We start from the raw sequence: 18,369 nt of genomic DNA, 5'->3' as shown, positions 1-18,369 counted from the left end.
GGCTTTAGGGTACTTGTCCCCCCCTCCAGGCCCGTTTGTACTCACACTACCTGGGCCTCGGAGAATGCTTCTTGCTGCCTATACGTCATCACGCCGTAACACGTCACACGCATTGATGACGTCATGGCGATGCGTGGCTTTGTTTCCAGATCTTTCCGTAGACCTCAGAGTTTTTGTGCGTCTTGTCGACTGTTTTTGAATCTTTTCATCGACCAAATCTGCAGTAAACACTCCACCTCCGCATCACACCAACGTGAACCTTTCACCGCCATTGTTTTAAATGTCCGCGCATGGTCCCTCCTTCTTTTTTCTACGTCCCAACAGGCGCACAGGAAATGACCTCAGAACCGCCGTAGGCCTCGTGCTCGTACACGTGCGCACGCTCGTGCTCGTACACGTGCAAACGTGTTTACTAAAGCCCACCTCTCTCAGACGGGCCGTGGACGGCAAGCGTGCCGCTCCTAGGCGCGGTACGGTTGCACTCACACTGGTCAAACGAACTAGACTTTACCTGTAAAACCTGTTTGGGCACGGTACGGATGGACAGTGTGAGTGCGCCCTTATTTTGACTGAAGAAGATTTCCTAACCAATTCTTTTATATTCCGGACACGCTGACCCAAGTCCCCAGTCTGTTAACTCTTCATGGTTAATGACCGGTTAGCGACGCTCGGCTATCAGTCAGGAAAAAGGTCCAAATTAGCCGGCCTGGTTTGCAGGCCCAAAAGAAAAGCCCATATTTCTGTTAAAGAAGAAACCCGCCTACTTTAAAACATGATGAAAGACTTGGGTATAAACAGGGTTTTGGATATGTGCAAACATCGCAACAGCAACCTTTAAGAAGGTGGTCGAGGCACTGAGAGAGTGTTCGGGCAATAGAACGAGTCCGCCACCGGTGGAAAAGCTTCGAAAAATACTTTTTTGCGCAGCTGCATGTCAATGGGAATATAAGTGGTTAACATTCATTCATTCATCCATCTTCATCCACTTGTCCCTGTCGGGGTCGTGGGGGGCTGGAGCCGATCCCAGCTGACATCAGGCGTGAGGCGGGGTCCACCCTGGACAGGACGCCAGTCTATCACAGGACACATAGAGACGAACAGAGACAGACAACCATTCACACCTACGGGTGATTTAGAGTCATCAATGAACCCAACACCTGCACGTCTTTGGACTGTGGGAGGAAACCGGAGAACCCGGAGAAAACCCACGCAGACACGGGGACAACATGCAAACTCCACACAGAACCGGGAACCCTCTTGCTGTGAGGCGACAGTGCTGACCACCACACCACCGCGTCGCCCCTGACATCTTCATAGGAATATCGTATCCGGCAAAAAGAAACAAAATATATATATTATTCACGTAAACGTCGCGTTTTTGTAATTGGTGTGAACTGACCCTTTAAAGCTAAGTGTCCTTCTGAGAGGCGCGAATGAAATCTGCGTTTAAGGTATAACAGCAGTCTGTCCGGACACATTTTAATCTGACAGGAAGTCTCTACTCATAGCACCGATATTTAATGATGGATTGCACAGGTGTAGGATTCCTGATACGTGATAAAACTCGTGTTTCTACACAAAGTCCCTGAAACGAGTGGAGAGGAAAGTAGCGCAGCACAGAAGTAGGAAAACCGCTGACTTTGTACAAAAGTGTGTTTCTAGTGCAAAGGAAGTCATTCAACCATCTTCCTAATTATGTGCTGTGCTGTTTTGAATCTAACGTGTTTTTGGGGCAGTCCTCATTCAGCTCAGCTCAGAATTTCCCTCTCCGGGCTGAAATGGATTTTTTAATAAGCACCAAACTTGTAACGTCTTCTGTTCAGTTCTTCTTTCTTGGCGTGAAGCAGTAGCCGCGGTGACGCGACCAAATAATCCTCTCGTTACTCCTCCTCCTGTCCCGTCTTCACTGGATGCTAGGTGCCACCAAGTATCCGTTAAAGGTGATGTAAACGTCCACGTCGTCGCTGTAGACGGCGTTCTCCCTCTCCCTCTTGTAGAGTCGAACCCACACCTCGTCGTTGAGAGCCAGGTCCATCATGACGCTCTGGCTCTGCATGATGGACCTCTCGCTGGGCTGAGCGTACAGGATCACCTGCTCCTTGTCGTTGTGCATGAGGTGGAGGTAGGTCTCCTTGAAGTTCCACGTGTGGATGTTGACGTTGAAGAAGTAGATTCCCGGCACGTAGCAGTAGAACTTGCCCTTGAACATGTTGAAGTGCTCGTGGTGGTTGACGAACACCGTGTCGAACACCAGCGCCTGGTAGTAGTCCACGCTGTGCAGGGCCTTGCGTCGCCCCACCGAGAAGGTGGAGTGAGGGATCTTGCAGGCGTCTCCCGGGGCGCCCGCATGGCCTTTGGTGCCTTTATGACCCATGGGCCCTCGGTTGCCAGGAGGTCCCTCTAAGCCGGGCTTGCCAGGTGTACCCTTGTCCCCTCTGTCTCCTTTATCACCTGCGTGGACGAGAAGGAACAAAGGTGAGCGGAGCGCAAAGAAACATTAGGGGTGGAAATTAAGTTACTAATCAACGCAGACGGTTCCTGTTGGCATGCACACAACTTTCACATCTTACATTCTAAGGGCACATTCACACTGTCCTTCCGCACCGGGCCAAAACAGGTTTTTCAGCTAAAGCCTAGTGCGTTTGACCAGTGTGAGTGCAACCACTCCACGCAAAACTGCGGCCAGCTGGGCTTTTGTAGAGCGTGTTTGCACATGTACGAGCACGAGCGTTAGGTTCATTGATGACTCTAAATCACCCGTAGGTGTGAATGGTTGTCTGTCTCTGTTCGTCTCTATGTGTCCTGTGATAGACTGGCGTCCTGTCCAGGGTGGACCCCGCCTCACGCCAGATGTCAGCTGGGATCGGCTCCAGCCCCCCGCGACCCCGACCCCGGGATGAGCGGTTGAAGATGAATGAATGAATGAATGAATGAATAATACCTGATAATATACTACTGCTCATGTTATTTCCAGTGAAAACCTTTTACCTCCTGATTATTCATTTGAAATTTCAAAAATACAATATTTAACAATGGAAATCTTTCTTCCTGTGCTAAATAACAATTAAATAATTCAAATATGTATTGGATTACGTGCAAAATGCACCAATTTACAGCTAAAAACTGGGCTGATCACAGGACAGTGGACAGGCGATGATCAGCACACTCACGTTTCATCTGTTCGCACTGTTTTTATTATTGTCTGTGTTTTTATTCTCTTTTCTTTCTGTAATGCATTTTAATACATGACGTGTTGAGCTGTGAACCACTTTGAGTCTGCCTTGTGTATGAAAAGTGCTCTACAAATAAAGTTGCCTTGCCCTATGCTGCAGCCTCGTGCTTAAACCATTAAAATAATGCTTAGAGATTCAGACACATTAAAGATAAAACCCTGAAATATCACATTAAGCATTCAGACTCGTTGCTCAGGTGATCCAGCTCAGGTGCCTCCTGTTTCCCCTGCTCCTCTCTGAGGTGTTGCTACACCCTGATTAGCGTCCACCTGTGGTAAATTCACATTGATTGGATGTGATTTGGAACGGTGCACACCTGCCTACATAAGGCCTCACAGCTGACGACGCGGCACAGAGCAAAAACCGAGCCGTTAGGTTGTGAAGCGTCTACAGAGCGCAGGGACGAGAGTGTGTCTCTGAGGTTGTTTATTTAATTTAATATATCAAACCCAAACCGCCTCACGCGTGCATTCTCCTTCACATGTGGCCACAACTGTTAGTGGGATGTGTTAGTGCTTCCTTTGTATTCTCCTCGTTTGCTGCCGAACGCCGGGACAAGCTTGAAGAAGAAGCATTACTTTATTTATTTATCACACACACACACACACACACACACACACACACACACACACACACACACACACACACACACACAATTAAGGAGAGATGTTAGAGCGACTGCCAGTGACCAGCGTTGGGAGTTCAGTGCCTTGCTCAACAGCATCTCAGCAGTGTACAGGAGATGAACTGGCACCTCTCCAGCCACCAGTCCACGCTCCATTCATGGTCCACACAGGGACTCGAACTGACAACCCTCCGGTTCCCAGCCAAGTCACCTATGGACTGAGCCACTGCCGCCCCAAATTGTGCCTCTGAGGTTGATTATTTACTTTGTTTATAATATATCACACCCAAACTGCCTCACGCGTGCATTCTCCTTCCCATGTGGCCACAACTGTTAGTGGGATGTGTTAGCGGCTCCATCCTGCTTCCTTTGTATTCTCCCCGTCTGCTGTCGAACGCCGTTTGGTTGTAAAATTCTCTGAGGTTTGACAGCGAGCGCTGAGAAAGATTAATGAGCTGACGTGCGTCTGCCTGTCGCCGCTCCTCACTGACTGAAATGTCACCGCTTAAGTGAACACTTTTGAGTGTTTGCTATCGTTCCATATACACAAAAACCTCTCCGCCAATAAATCAAGTGACACTGTTTATTTGACTTTATAGGCTCCATCACCGTATCAGGACGGAGCAGCTGCACTAAAAAAAGGCCTGCGACTGCTTCGATGATGTGACCGAAGCAAATAAACCGAGAAACCAAACTGCCTATAGTAGCTCTGAAGGGTGTTACCTGAGAAAGATGCAACACTTCACGGCTGTCAGACTCATAATAATACAGATATATTTAGATCTATGAGGCTCTAAAGGGATGTTGCTATGCCGTCTGGAGCGGGAGCTAAACACCTCTGGGCTGGGTAAACCGCACAGGAAGAAAGCACAGCACTGCCCTCACTTCCTGGAGGTAAACACCAGAGATCCTCTGGACAGATGTGAGATTATCTGTCCAGCTGTGACCAGTGTCCACACAAAGAGCCCTGAAGAGAGTTAAAGCTGTTTCCACAGTAGCACCAGATGGCCTTATATGGGACTGAGCCTCTGTCCTGAAAGCAAATAACGACCTCATGCCCAATTAAGAGTCTGTTCTTTCTTTCTCTTTAGCAGAAACATCCAATTTTAAATGCTCGTACACTGTTAGATATAGATGCTTTGACTATCACCAGCCTATTGAGCATTATTAACTCCTCCAAGTTAGCTCAGTAGGCTGTTTTCTATTTTATTGGTGTGCACCTGCATTAATATTAAACCATGGATATATACATTTTTATTTCTATGAATGTATTCCATAAAAATACCCAGATGATCGGCACTACTTCCACGTTATGCGTCCCATAGAGCAGGCGCACGAAAGACTTCCGCCAGTCAAGCCGGCTACTTCTGGTTTAGCACTCTGGCTAACTCAAAGCTGCAGTCGACAAGTCTGGCAGATCGAGTTGACTCAGCCAAACTTCGCCTATAACTCTCACGCCCCTCCCCCTTTACCACCGAGCTCCTCCGCTCCCTCCCATCGAGTGCTCATAAGTGCGCGTGCACCAGATTCCTGTGACCACGCCTGTGTCCTCGCTCGTCAATAAACAGCATGCAGTACACGCTACAAGGAAGTAGGCTGGCTAACTTACTCATTGACAGTAACTGCTAATGTTATTTAGCATATGCTAGCTTGAGGCGTGCACCTGTGATACAGTAACATGCACGAGCGGGGGGGGGGGGATCTGTGGCGTGTGCACAAACTGTGAAGGGTCAACTCTGAAAAATATATATTGTAAGTTACTCTTCTGGCTCATCTGCTTCTGATTGAGCTGGTGATTTCCACCCTTTCCCACAATGCAACTGCTCCCCTTTAGAAACACCCAACCACTGTCAGACTGACATCTTATATAATATATAACCTTTATTTAACCAGGTTTGTCCCGTTGAGATCCAAGATCTCTTTTGCAAGGGAGACCTGGCCAAGATTAACAGCACATGAAGTTTCAACACAAGGAAACAAACAATTAGAATACAACAACAATTGAATTTTCCTAAAATGAGTTAAAAGAATTTTGAAGATGAATTTAAACATTTGCACTCAAATAAAACATTTGCACTCCTGAAGCCTGGATGTGATGGAGTTGATCTTGGACTTGAACACATTCAGAAACACCAGACTTTGGAGTTTAAGCTCTGACTGCTAAATGCTCCGTGTACTTGGAGCAGAAAATCTAAAAGCTTCCTTCCCCATTTCTGTTCTCACCTTAGGAACAGCAACATGCTAAAAGTCCTGAGAGAGTGAAAGACTTAGTCAAAGCTTCGGCTTCTTTACAGTGAACTGAACATGTGCTTTAAAAGACGAGTGGTCCTCAATTAAGAACCCCGGATATTTAAAAGTAGATACAAGTTCAATGTGTCGACCATTACCGGTGATTGTGAAGGACTGACTTCTTACTTCGGTCACTGAAATAAAGAAACTGTTCCGCACTAAAGAGACAAGAAATCACAAGAAACATGGTATTTATCTCATCTCATCTTCAGCCTCTTATCCGGGGTCGGGTCTCGGGGGCAGCAGCTTTAGCAGGGGACCCCAAACTTCCCTTTCCCGGGCCACATTAACCAGCTCTAACTGGGGGATCCTGAGGCGTTCCCAGGCCAGTGTGGAGATATGAACATGGTATTGACTCACAATATTTTAGACTCACAATGGTAAAGGGATAACACAACATCTAAAGAATCTAAAATGAGATCTGTGGAGTCCCTGCTGATTAGCACATCCTGTAATTTCAGGCTTACACACTGCAAAGGCAAAATCCCAAATGTTAAGAGTGTGCATTTTGAGTCTCAGCTGAACTGAAGCCAATCGAACGCTGTGTAACATATAATTTAATCCTGTGAATCCTTAGTCCATGACTGTGGGTTCGGGTTTCTAAAATGCAGCTGAATTGACTGATTTTGGGGTCACACTTTTCAAATCCAATCAGTGCAGCTTCGTGGGCGCCAACTGCACAAACTCATGCTCACACACACACACACACACACCGCACAACATACCAGCACACACTCAATCCCTCACTCCGTGACAGATCTGACCTGTATGTGGCCAAAGAAGGCTTCTGCTTTAGGGCGCACTCACACTGTCCTTCCGCACCGGGCCGAAACAGGTTTTTCGGGTCAGGCCTAGTGCGTTTGACCAGTGTGAGTGCAACCGCTCCGCTCATAACTGCGACCAGCTGGCCGTCCACGGCCCGTCTGAGAGAGGTGGGCTTTTGTAAAGCGCGTTTGCACGTGTACGAGCACGAGGCCTATGGCGGTTCTGAGGTCATTTCCTGTGCGCCTGTTGGGACCTAGAAAAAAGAAGGAGGGACCATGGGCGGACATTTAAAACAATGGCGGCGAAAGGTTCACGTTGGTGTGATGCGGAGGTGGAGTGTTTACTGCAGATTTGGTCGATGAAAAGATTCAAAAACAGTCGACAAGACGCACAAAAACTCTGAGGTCTACGGAAAGATCTGGAAACAAAGCCACGCATCGCCATGACGTCATCAATGCGTGTGACGTGTTACGGCGTGATGACGTATAGGCAGCAAGAAGCATTCTCCGAGGCCCAGGTAGTGTGAGTACAAACGGGCCTGGAGGGGGGGACAAGGACCCTAAAGCACGGGGCACGGGACGGAGGCACAGTGGGAGTGCGCCCTTAGTCTCAAAGACATTCGATGATCCAAACTGTGTCCCAGACATCAGAGTGTAACGGGAAAAGTTGTGGCTTCTGCAGTGTAAAAGGACTTTAACTGCTTCAAACTACATGACCGTACATTACTTCTGCATGTGGTTGTGAGACAAGAGAGATCTTTTATTTCCATGGTTCAGCTGTTGGACTGGTTCTGGGGTTGATCGCGGGTCAGAACAGACTTGGCGTGTTCAGTTATCAAAGGACCCGGCATATAAAGCGTGATGACACATCGTTTGGACCGCTCCTGTGAGTTGGCTACGACGGCTCTGCTATTGGATACATATGTTCTTGCAAATCCCTCTCCAGCTGTGAATCTGCAGGTCTGGATATTAAAAATTACATTTTTGAATTTCTTTTGTCACATTTTTCTTTCTCTTCGTGTTTTACCACGGGCTCAAACACACGGACGTTCACACAGCCACGCGAATGCATAAACACGTGACAGATTTGAGTGACAGGGCTCACTGTGAGTAGATGGGATCGGGTCCACATGGTTCCTAGTATCTTAAAGTTGTTCTCCGTAAGATTTGAGATATCTTGTTTCTAGCGGCCTCTTTGGCGGTAAGATGTAACTGCAGGTGAGTCTGTTCTTTGAGAGCCTCTATCTTGTCACGTTCACGGTCACTATGTGTGGTTAATTTTGCTCTTTTGTAAACTTTATTGGAAGACCCAGGACCAGGTGGAGAGATTAGATCTCCACACTGGCCTGGGAACGCCTCAGGATCCCCCAGTTAGAGCTGGTTAATGTGGCCCGGGAAAGGGAAGTTTGGGGTCCCCTGCTGGAGCTGCTGCCCCCGCGACCCGACCCCGGATGAGAGGCTGAAGATGAGATGAGATTCACCTCTTTACTTCCAGTCCGTCCCCTTTATGTTCCCCTCTTAAGTCCATAAACACACACACACACACACACACACACACACACACACACACACACACACACACACACACACACACACACACACACACATATGTTCCTTTGACACTTCTGCCCTTATTACAACAAGCCTGACTCAGAGGTTGGAAGTTCCCATTTTCTGATTACAAGTGAATGCAGCATAATGTCAGCAGCATCACTAACACATTGTGTCTTTATGTTGCTAGACAGACGATGACAAAAGCAACACTCTGACCCTACAAGGTTCACTGAAACATTGCTTCTTTCACTCTAGTAAAACGTTTGTGGAGCTATAAACCAGCGTGAACTCTCTTTCTCCCTCATGGACAGACTTTCTCCAGTAAAATGTCATTCTTCCTTAACTTCATGGGTAACATGAACTCAGTTGTTGATGTACAGTTTCTATTTAAGACAGCAGTGGTTAAAGTTTGTTATTTGGCAGCATGGTTCCTAAAAGAGGTTGGTTTCGTTAGTGGTGTCGGGTTGTTTCTATCAGCAGAGTGTCTAAAAGGGCGCACTCACACCGTCCTTCCGTCCCGTGCCCCGTGCTTTAGGGTCCTTGTCCCCCCCTCCAGGCCCGTTTGTACTCACACTACCTGGGCCTCGGCGAATGCTTCTTGCTGCCTATACGTCATCACGCCGTAACACGTCACACGCATTGATGACGTCATGGCGATGCGTGGCTTTGTTTCCAGATCTTTCCGTAGACCTCAGAGTTTTTGTGCGTCTTGTCGACTGTTTTTGAATCTTTTCATCGACCAAATCTGCAGTAAACACTCCACCTCCGCATCACACCAACGTGAACCTTTCACCGCCATTGTTTGAAATGTCCGCGCATGGTCCCTCCTTCTTTTTTCTACGTCCCAACAGGCGCACAGGAAATGACCTCAGAACCGCCGTAGGCCTCGTGCTCGTACACGTGCGCACGCTCGTGCTCGTACATGTGCAAACGTGCTTTACAAAAGCCCACCTCACTCAGACGGGTCGTGGACGGCCAGCTAGCCACAGTTATGCGTGGAGCGGTTGCACTCACACTGGTCAAACGCACTAGGCTTTAGCCGAAAAACCTGTTTTGGCCCGGTGCTGAAGGACAGTGTGAGTGCGCCTTAATTGTTTGTCTCAATCCTACTTAACCACCAGTTCATGGTTACAGGGCATTTCCACCAGAGTCGTTGACACGGGCTTCTTGTTTTGCTTTCTATTCAGAGGTCACGTCGACACCTTTGGTGGAAATGCCTTGATTCTGTCAAGTAAACGATCGTTCTTCCTCTGTTCCAAGGCCTACATGAATAAATGTGTTACATATTCTATGAAAAGCCATTCAAGTCTGTTTTTTGGCGGCCTGGCCCCTTCAAAAATATTGAAAAGCGGCTGATTTTGTAAGTGGTTCCAGGCTGATTCTATCGGGGAGTGTGTCTAATTCCAACTTAACCATCAGTGGTTACACTCCAGCAGTGGTGTTCGGTTATAACACACATGATTACCCTTCTGATTAAACAGGCGCCTTGCCAGACACACAGCCATCTGGTAAAAGCAGAAGCTGAGATCTGATTGAGCTAATGTAGCTTGAAGCAGACATTTGAGAAGGGATGTTTCCTGATGAATGAACATGCGACTGTAACACTGACTCCTCGCTCAAAGCACAGGCCCTGAAATACGTACACATAAATGACAGTGGCTGACTTCCTGTGTTGCCTAAAACGTAAAACTACCAAACAGTTAGTCAGCTTCTTCTGAGCAGTACTCAGCATCTAAGGGTGCACTCCCACTGTCCATCCGTCCCGTGCCCAAACACGCTTCACGGCTAAAGTCTAGTTTGTTTGACCAGTGTGAGTGCAACCGTACCGCGTCTAGGAGCGGCACGCTTGCCAGCCACGGCCCGTTTGGGGGAGGTGGGCTTTAGTAAAGCACGTTTGCACGTGTACGAGCACCAGCGTGCGCACGTGTACAAGCATGAGGTCGACAAGACGCACAAAAACTCAGAGTTCTACGGAAAGATCTGTAAACAAAGCCACGCATCGCCATGACGTCATCAATGCGTGTGACGTGTTACGGCGTGATGACGTATAGGCAACAAGAAGCATTCGCCGAGGCCCAGGTAGTGTGAGTACAAACGGGCCTGGAGGGGGGGACAAGTACCCTAAAGCACGGGGAACGGGACGGAGGCACAGTGGGAGGGTGCCCTAACAGAAGTTATTCCATGTTCTGGTACCTTTGAGGATGGTCATGTTAATGACAGTGCGGACCTCAGGCATCTGATATTGGGCCGTGGCTGCTGACGGCTCCAGGTGGTCACAGCACCGCTTGCAGAGTCTGGAAGGAGGTCTGGAGGGGGAAGGGACGCAGAGAACCAGGGGGAGGAGCAGAAGCAGTCTCACACACGCCGCCAACATGGCTGTCACGACCTGGGAGTGAAGTGAAACAGAGAGAAAGTTACATGGAGATGGAGTTTGACTGTATGTCCACATGAAGTCATAACACGTCTCCTGAAAAGTCAGTGAGCTAAATCCTGGAAAACATCGTCTCAAAACCAACATTTCTGGGTCAGTTTGATGCTTGGTGGTGTGTTTTCCTACATTCCCGTCGATAACTCATTTCATCTCATCTTCAGCCTCTTATCCGGGGTCGGGTCTCGGGGGCAGCAGCTTTAGCAGGGGACCCCAAACTTCCCTTTCCCGGGCCACATTAACCAGCTCTAACTGGGGGATCCTGAGGCGTTCCCAGGCCAGTGTGGAGATCTAATCTCTCCACCTGGTCCTGGGTCTTCCCCGAGGCCTCCTCCCAGCTGGATGTGCCTGGAAAACCTCCCTAAGAGCTCTCAGGGCGGCTGTGGTTTAGTGAAAGAGTGGTTCGTCCTCCATTCGGGAGATTGGCGGTTCTATGCCCGCCTCCCCCGGTCCACATGTCGAAGTGTCCTTTGGCAAGACACTGAACCCTGAATTGCTCCTCGTGCTGCGCATGGGTTGTAAATGTGGTGTGAATGGTTAGATTAGAGTGTATGCAGACGTCCACTGCCATCAGAGTGAATGTGACAAACACTGTGAAAGCGCCTTGAGTAGTCAGAAGACTAGAAAGGCGCTAAATAAGCACAAGTCCATTTACCATGTGAGATTGGGAGGGCTTGTTACCCAGGAGAAATACAAGATGGAGGGAGTTATGTGGCCTTCCACATGTACACACACACACACACACACACACACACCTGGACTCGATTGGAAGTGAAAACATCAGCAGCGCTTTGATTTGCTCCACGAGTTCACAGCGAGGAACGCTTTCACATACATTTCCAAGGACAATGTGTCCCGCTGAACCTGTTACCTTTGGCACACTTTGCTGGTCCAGATCCACACACACACACATTTCTCTGTAACTGGTCTCTCTAATGCACATTTCCGCAATTATGAAAACCATCAGCAGTCAAACGTGACACATGAAGTCTACTCATTTGACTGCCCTGGACACTTTCAGCTGCATTCAGCAATAATGTTACAGATATACAGTGTTTAGTTCTGTGTGACTGTAACATTGCATAACACAAACATATGGCACGGCTGAGCCTTTGAACCAGAGCCTTATGGTAAATGGAGTGCATATGTCGGATAATCCCCTGAGTCACATGAGACCACGCTGTTGCATAAAACCCGACTGGCTCTTGACGATGCCAGATGTATATGATATTATAACTGTAATGTTCTGTTAAAAATGTCTATTATCAGTATTTTTTACTCACAATTGAAGACATGAAGGTGTGTGAAATCGATCACTTGTACGGAAAAGCTCGCAAAGATTAATCGCATGATTCGGCTTTTTCTGCCCATGCACATGTTTTGGTTTGGTCTAACCCAGGGGTGCCCAACCCTGCTCCTGGGGGGGGCACTGCCCTTCGTGTTTTAGGTTTCTCTCTTCTCCAACACACCTGAATCTAATCATGTGCTCGTTACCAAGCAGCTGAAGCTCGCCACAGGTTTGAAAATTGTTTGACTCAGGTGTGTTAGAGCAGGAGAAACCTAAAACATACAGGACAGGGGCCCTCCAGGACCGGAATCGGGCACCCCTGGTCCACCCACTCTTCTACGAGCTTTGTTTTTGGTAGCAGCAGGCAGCTCCACTCCCCCCTCATCCCCAGCGTTACTGTAATGTTGCCTACCTCTGAATCGCAGAAAGACAAAGTTAGATCAACCTGGTGAACACTGTTGAACATTTAGCAGCTTAGGAGGCGCATATTTCCCCAACTGTTGTCACGATCCAGGTCCTGTCGGTCTCTTCCCTCTTCCTTTTGCGTGAGTTTGTCTCCCTCTGTCTGTTTCTCCCTGCATGTGTCGTTCCACTGTTCCATCGTCCGCCCCCATAAAATACTGTTATGTGACCGATTTCAGCCTATAAACAGTGACGGTTGGGGTTAAGCACGAGCCCCCACCACAGCGACTTCCTGGTTGATCCAATACAGAAGTGCCAAATTGCAGTTCTCTGAGTGTCCACTAGGGGCAGGTTTCATAACAGAGCAGTTTCTCATTGAGCCCCATGTTAAACAGGCCGTTTACACAGCATCATTAAACCTGTTTAAGGACAAAAGAACATTCTAGTCTGTGTGTTTAGCTCACATCTCCATGACAACACTGAGGGGGAGGGGCTAGTTTTTATTTTATTGGAGGTTAAAGTTTATGAATAATTAGGGGCGTGGCCTCTTGAGTGACAGCTAGCCTCTGGCCCTCACTTCTCCTCGGAGGTAAACGTCTGCCAGATGGACGTACGCCCCTCCCTCCCCACAACGTCACATACATGCCCTTTTTTGGTAAGAGGAAATGAGGCGGAGTCAAAGTCTGACAAAATGGAGACTCCTGTAGGCGAGGACGACTGGATCAAGTTGAGAGAACGGACCCCGAAAGAGAGGCTACCTCCATTTTTTCATACAGTCTACGGTAAAGCATGAAAACCACTTGGTCAGGATTAAAAAAACGGTTGTGGTTTGGTCCGAACCCTGCTCACCCAGGTGAAAGTGCGTGCTGTTTGGTGCTGGGCAGCCAGCGTACAGCGAGGTTATCAGTGTGTTTGCTGTAAACAGCTGCAGGATGCTGTGGGAAACGTAGATGATGAGGACCATGCAACCAAAACAGAGAGCCAAACCGACCCCGCAGGATCGATCCTGGCTGTCTTTCTATTCTGTCCTCTCCGTCTTTCCCTTCCTTTGTTCACAGTTGGTCTTTTTCCCACTCTCCTTCCTCCACTTTCTTCTTCGTCTTCATCCATTTCTTACCTTCAATCCTCACATTAAGCCTTAAAAATCTACACGTGCGTCACACAAATCCTCTGAAAATCAAGACGGAGAGGTGAAACAAAAACAAAAAGGCGGCTGAGAGGGGAAAATAAACACGGGGAGAGAAAGATGAGTGAGATAACAGAGATTCCCAGGGTTTCTTTACAGTGATGGATGAATGTTAACTGGATTGGTGTCGGTGGACGGAGCGTGACTGTGAGAAAACGAAAGGACTGGAGCTCTGCCACAACACTTTTTTATCCATGGCAGTAAAATCTAATCATGCCAGTTATTATCTGGGTTTGCTTCACTGTCACAGCCAGAGGATACGTCTCTACTCACTCACTTTAACTTTACTTTACCCACATATCAAAGATTACACGAGTGAAACTCAGATGAACTGGAGCAGCGGTGTCAAACTCAGGGCGCACTCACACTGTCCTTCCGCACCGAGCCAAAACAGGTTTTGTGTGTGAGGCCTAGTTCGTTTGACCAGTGTGAGTGCAACCACTCCGCACATAGCTGCGGCCAGCTGGCCGTCCACAGCCCGTCTGAGAGAGGTGGGCTTTTGTAGAGCATGTTTGCACATGTACGAGCACGAGCGTGCGCACGTGTACGAGCACGACGGCGGCTCTCACGTCATTTCCTGTGCGCCTGTTGGGACATAGAAAAAAGAAGGAGGGACCATGCGCGGACATTTAACAACAACAACAATGGCGGCGAAAGGTTCACGTTGGTGTGATGCGGAGGTGGAGTGTTTACTGCAGATTTGGTCGATGAAAAGATTCAAAAACAGTCGACAAGACGCACAAAAACTCCGAGGTCTACGGAAAGATCTGGAAACAAAGCCACGCATCGCCATGACGTCATCAATGCGTGTGACGTGTTACGGCATGATGACGTATAGGCAGCAAGAAGCATTCTCCGAGGCCCAGGTAGTGTGAGTACAAACGGGCCTGGAGGGGGGGACAAGGACCCTAAAGCACGGGGCACGGGACGGAGGCACAGTGGGAGTGCGCCCTTAAACTCACAGTGGGCCAAATTTAAAAACTGGGACAAAGTTTCAGGCCAAACTCGATATTAACTAAACAAAAAAGAGTGCAAATGTGCATGTGTTCCTTCTCTCCAGATGTGTAACGTTGAACCTTTCCAGTGCAGCTCCTTGTTCTTGTCGTGGTGTTTCTTCTGTTTGATTCTTTGGTTACAGCCACGGTGACAAACAGCTCTTTACCTTCACACACAGATCATCTGCTGAAAGCTCCTGTCCTCCATCTTTCTTTGGGTCGTTTTTGGGGAGGGGTGGATTCAGTGTGTCTGCAGAGACTGGTAGCATGGATATTCATGTTTGCTAACAGAAAGACGTGGATGTGATTTAGCTCTCAGAGAACCTGGATATGATCTTGGGGGCCAAATATAATTACACCGCGAGCCAGATTTGGCCCACGAGCCTGAGTTTGACACCCCTGAACTAGACGGTGGATGCAGCTTGGAAGTGAAGTATGAAAAACACAACTTATTACTTGGATTTTTCCTTTTTTGGGGGGCAGAACTGTCAGCTGTGGGTTCAATCCCACACTCTACATGGAGCTGCCAGTTCTCTCCAGTGGGTGGTTACAGTCAATCACTTGAATGCAGCGTGTGTAGGGCTTAAGAGAAACCCACTGCATCAATGAGCGCCAAGGCCTCCCACCCTGGTGGCAAGAGGCATCATCTCAACACTGATTTAGAAGCAAAGATGCTGCAGGAGAAAGTGTGGAATGATATGATATATATATATATATATATATATATGATGTGCTTTATGCTGATATGTATATATGCTGCCATTTTGTCCCAGTGGCCAACCACAGTACTGCAAAAATAAGACAGACCACGCCAACTGCATTGGCAGCATCTTGAAGTCCCTTCTCCAGTTCAGTGTTTTCTTCTAATCCGATGTGAAATGATACTTGATTGAGCCCGATGTGTGCTGCGGTTTGCCGCTACACCGCGTGTATGTGTATGCGACACATTGATCTACCCTTTGTTGGTTTCTTTCCGCACCGTTCACCCCTCTCCCACATGAGTAATACTTGTTAAATAGGTCCGTTGTGTGTTAGCGGTAGGCTACTTCTGCAGTCAAAAGCTCGCAACATTGCTTTTCCTATTCACTGCCCGTGCGTAACTACAGGTGTAATGAACTGTGATGCATGTGCAAAAGTATTTACTACTGTACAAATTATGTCCGGAAGAAATCAGGTGATGTAGTGTAAGAACAAACACCCTGATGATGACATTTAGGTGCATTAGGAGAAGAAGAAGAATTACTTCATTATTACTATTCATGTCACACACACACACACACAGGCCCGAAATACACACACAGATGCACAGACAGGACCTATACACATGCAATTACTGGAGAGATTTCAGAGATGTCAGTGATCAGCGCCCCGAGCAGTTGGGGGTTCGGTGCCTTGCTCAACAGCAGGAGGTGAACTGGCACCTCTCCAGCCACCAGTCTACGCTCCATTCATGGTCCACACAGGGACTCGAACTGGTGGCACTCTGGATTTGTGTCGATGGATGGAGCATGACTGTGAGAAAATGAAATGACTGGAGCTCTGCCGCAACACTTTTTTATCCATGACAGTAAAATATAATCATGCCAGTTGGGGGTTCGGTGCCTTGCTCAACAGCACCTCTCCAGCCACCAGTCCACGCTCCATTCATGGTCCACACAGGGACTCGAACCGGCGGCCAGAATACAATGTAACAACAAATCAATCCTATGCCAAAAGCATATTTTAGTCTTTGACAGTCACCTTTAATAACTGTCTGGTATTTGACGCCTCTGTGTGACGGGAGCTGAGTCAGTGCTGAATGTGTCACATCCTGTCCTCACGTCACCTCATCAACACTCACCCCTCCTCACCCTCCTCACCCTCCTCACCCCAAAGATCCCCAGACACCCCCCCACAGAGCCGTGTGCACAATTAGCACCATGATCAGGATGACAACACGCCGCTGATGAACCGAACCCTCACTGACTCACATCACAACAAAACCGCAGCACACACATGAACTCAGCTCAGTCAGGATGAACTCATTTAGGAAGCCACGTCTACAGCGCCAGAGCATCAGTTTGGCATGCTACTGCATCACGCACACACACACACACGCACGCACACATGCACATACACACACACACACATGCACGCACACACACGCACACACAGACAAGGCGCGTGAGAGCGTGCATGACTTTTCCAAACAGTTTCTGCTGAGTTGGCGACTTGTGAGCAACTTCTCCGGTCTTGCGCGTCTCTGCACGCACGCAAACGCACCGCCGGGTACTTCTTCTCCTCCTCCTTCTTCTTCTTCTTCTTCTTCTGCTTTTGTTTACAAAGATGCGTCGCGTCGGGCTCGACACGGATTGTCCTAAAGTCATGTGGTGTCAGAGTCTTTTCTTACCTGCTGGAGTTTCACCGCAGCGGAGCAGGAAAATCAGGCTGCTGGAGTCAGACTGAGAGGAGGAACTAGTGAGGGGCAAGCTCTCTCTCTCTCTCTCCCTCTCTCTCTCTCTCTCTCTCCCTCTCTCTCTCTCTCTCTCTCTGTCTCTCTCTCTGTGTGTGTCTCCCTCTCCCTCTCTCTCTCTGTCTCTCTTCCTCTCCCTCTCTCTCTCCCTCCCTATACACACACTCAGGACACACACTCTCTCTCTCTCCCTCTCTCTCTCTGTCTCTCTCTCTCTCTCTCTCTCCCTCCCTCTCTCTCTCCCTCCCTACACACACACTCAGGACACACTCACTTTTCCTCCCATGTCAAAGAACACCAAGTCAGTCTTTGTCCACCCTTATCTCCCCCTCTGCCTCTGCCCCTCTCTCATCACCTCTCCTGCAGTCATCCCTCCATCCCTCCATCCCTCCTTAAACTCCACATCCATCACTTTTACTTCATATATTCAGGTCACATTACCCAGCATGTTTATTACAGAGAGCACAAGGAAACTGTCACCACGCAAACAAAAATTCAGGTAAATCCCCTACTCTTGTGTGTGTGTGTGTGTGTGTGTGTGTGTGTATGGGTGTTTCCTTTATTTTGTGGCGTGCCTTCCGATGCTGCACGCCAAAACTAACCGCCTTATATCCCCTGTCTTAACTCCCTGTGTCGTTCTTAAATCACTCTGCAGAAGCTTCTTCTTATATCACCGTCATTTGTGTAAAGCTGTCATCTTTCCGACGCTCTCGTCTGATTTGTGTCGAGATAATCTGGCGAAGAAGATGAAACAAAACACGAGAGAGAAGAACAACAGGGATGAAGTGAAACAGATACAGATCCCAACGCTGCCTCTAAAGTTAGTGTTTCACTCGCTGTGCTGAACGTCTCGTCTGTGGGTCCCGGTTACTCCGATCTCTGAAACACGTGGTGCTCTTTTCCAGATGTGCTCGCAATGAATCCTGCAGACATTGCCGGATCTAACATCTGGGTGTTCTGGGCGTCAAGAGGCCCGATCTGCCAGTGAACCCATGTGCACGGATGATAAGGAAGTATCACAGCAGCATAGAGCGTCCTCCATGTGTATGTTTTTGTCAGTAAAATGAAAAAACCAACCCATCTCGACAAAGGAAAGACAGCTTTGTTGATCCATCGGTGTGTGAATCCAAGCTCAGTTTCTCTACAAGCACTC

General features: G+C 48.3%; 1 protein-coding gene across 1 annotated transcript; it reads right to left on the bottom strand.

Annotated features, from left to right (window-relative positions):
* Positions 1 to 226: 226 nt before the first annotated feature.
* On the bottom strand, positions 227 to 17,255 carry c1qtnf6b (C1q and TNF related 6b). The gene is made up of 3 exons (XM_083925957.1): positions 17,154 to 17,255; positions 10,659 to 10,851; positions 227 to 2,451 (listed from the first exon to the last, which is right to left on the bottom strand). Exons 2-3 carry the CDS (start codon positions 10,837 to 10,839, stop codon positions 1,904 to 1,906), a joined length of 729 nt encoding a protein of 242 aa, XP_083782083.1. The 5' UTR covers positions 10,840 to 10,851; positions 17,154 to 17,255; the 3' UTR covers positions 227 to 1,903.
* Between the last annotated feature and the right edge of the window lie 1,114 nt (positions 17,256 to 18,369).

This window comes from Echiichthys vipera (genome assembly GCF_963691815.1).
Source record: "Echiichthys vipera genome assembly, chromosome: 2".
Classification (NCBI taxonomy): Eukaryota; Metazoa; Chordata; class Actinopteri; order Perciformes; family Trachinidae; genus Echiichthys; species Echiichthys vipera.
The sequence above is the reverse complement of the archived record's forward strand: the minus strand, read 5'-3'. Positions and strand labels throughout refer to the sequence as shown.

What these genes read in the sequence shown, in the direction of transcription:
- c1qtnf6b (XM_083925957.1), bottom strand. Translation starts at nt 10,839, where the DNA reads ATGTTGGCGGCGTGTGTGAGACTGCTTCTGCTCCTCCCCCTGGTTCTC. An exon ending in TAACATGACCATCCTCAAAG is followed by an intron (nt 2,452 to 10,658) that starts GTACCAGAACAT and finishes TCGTCCACGCAG; the next exon opens with GTGATAAAGGAGACAGAGGG.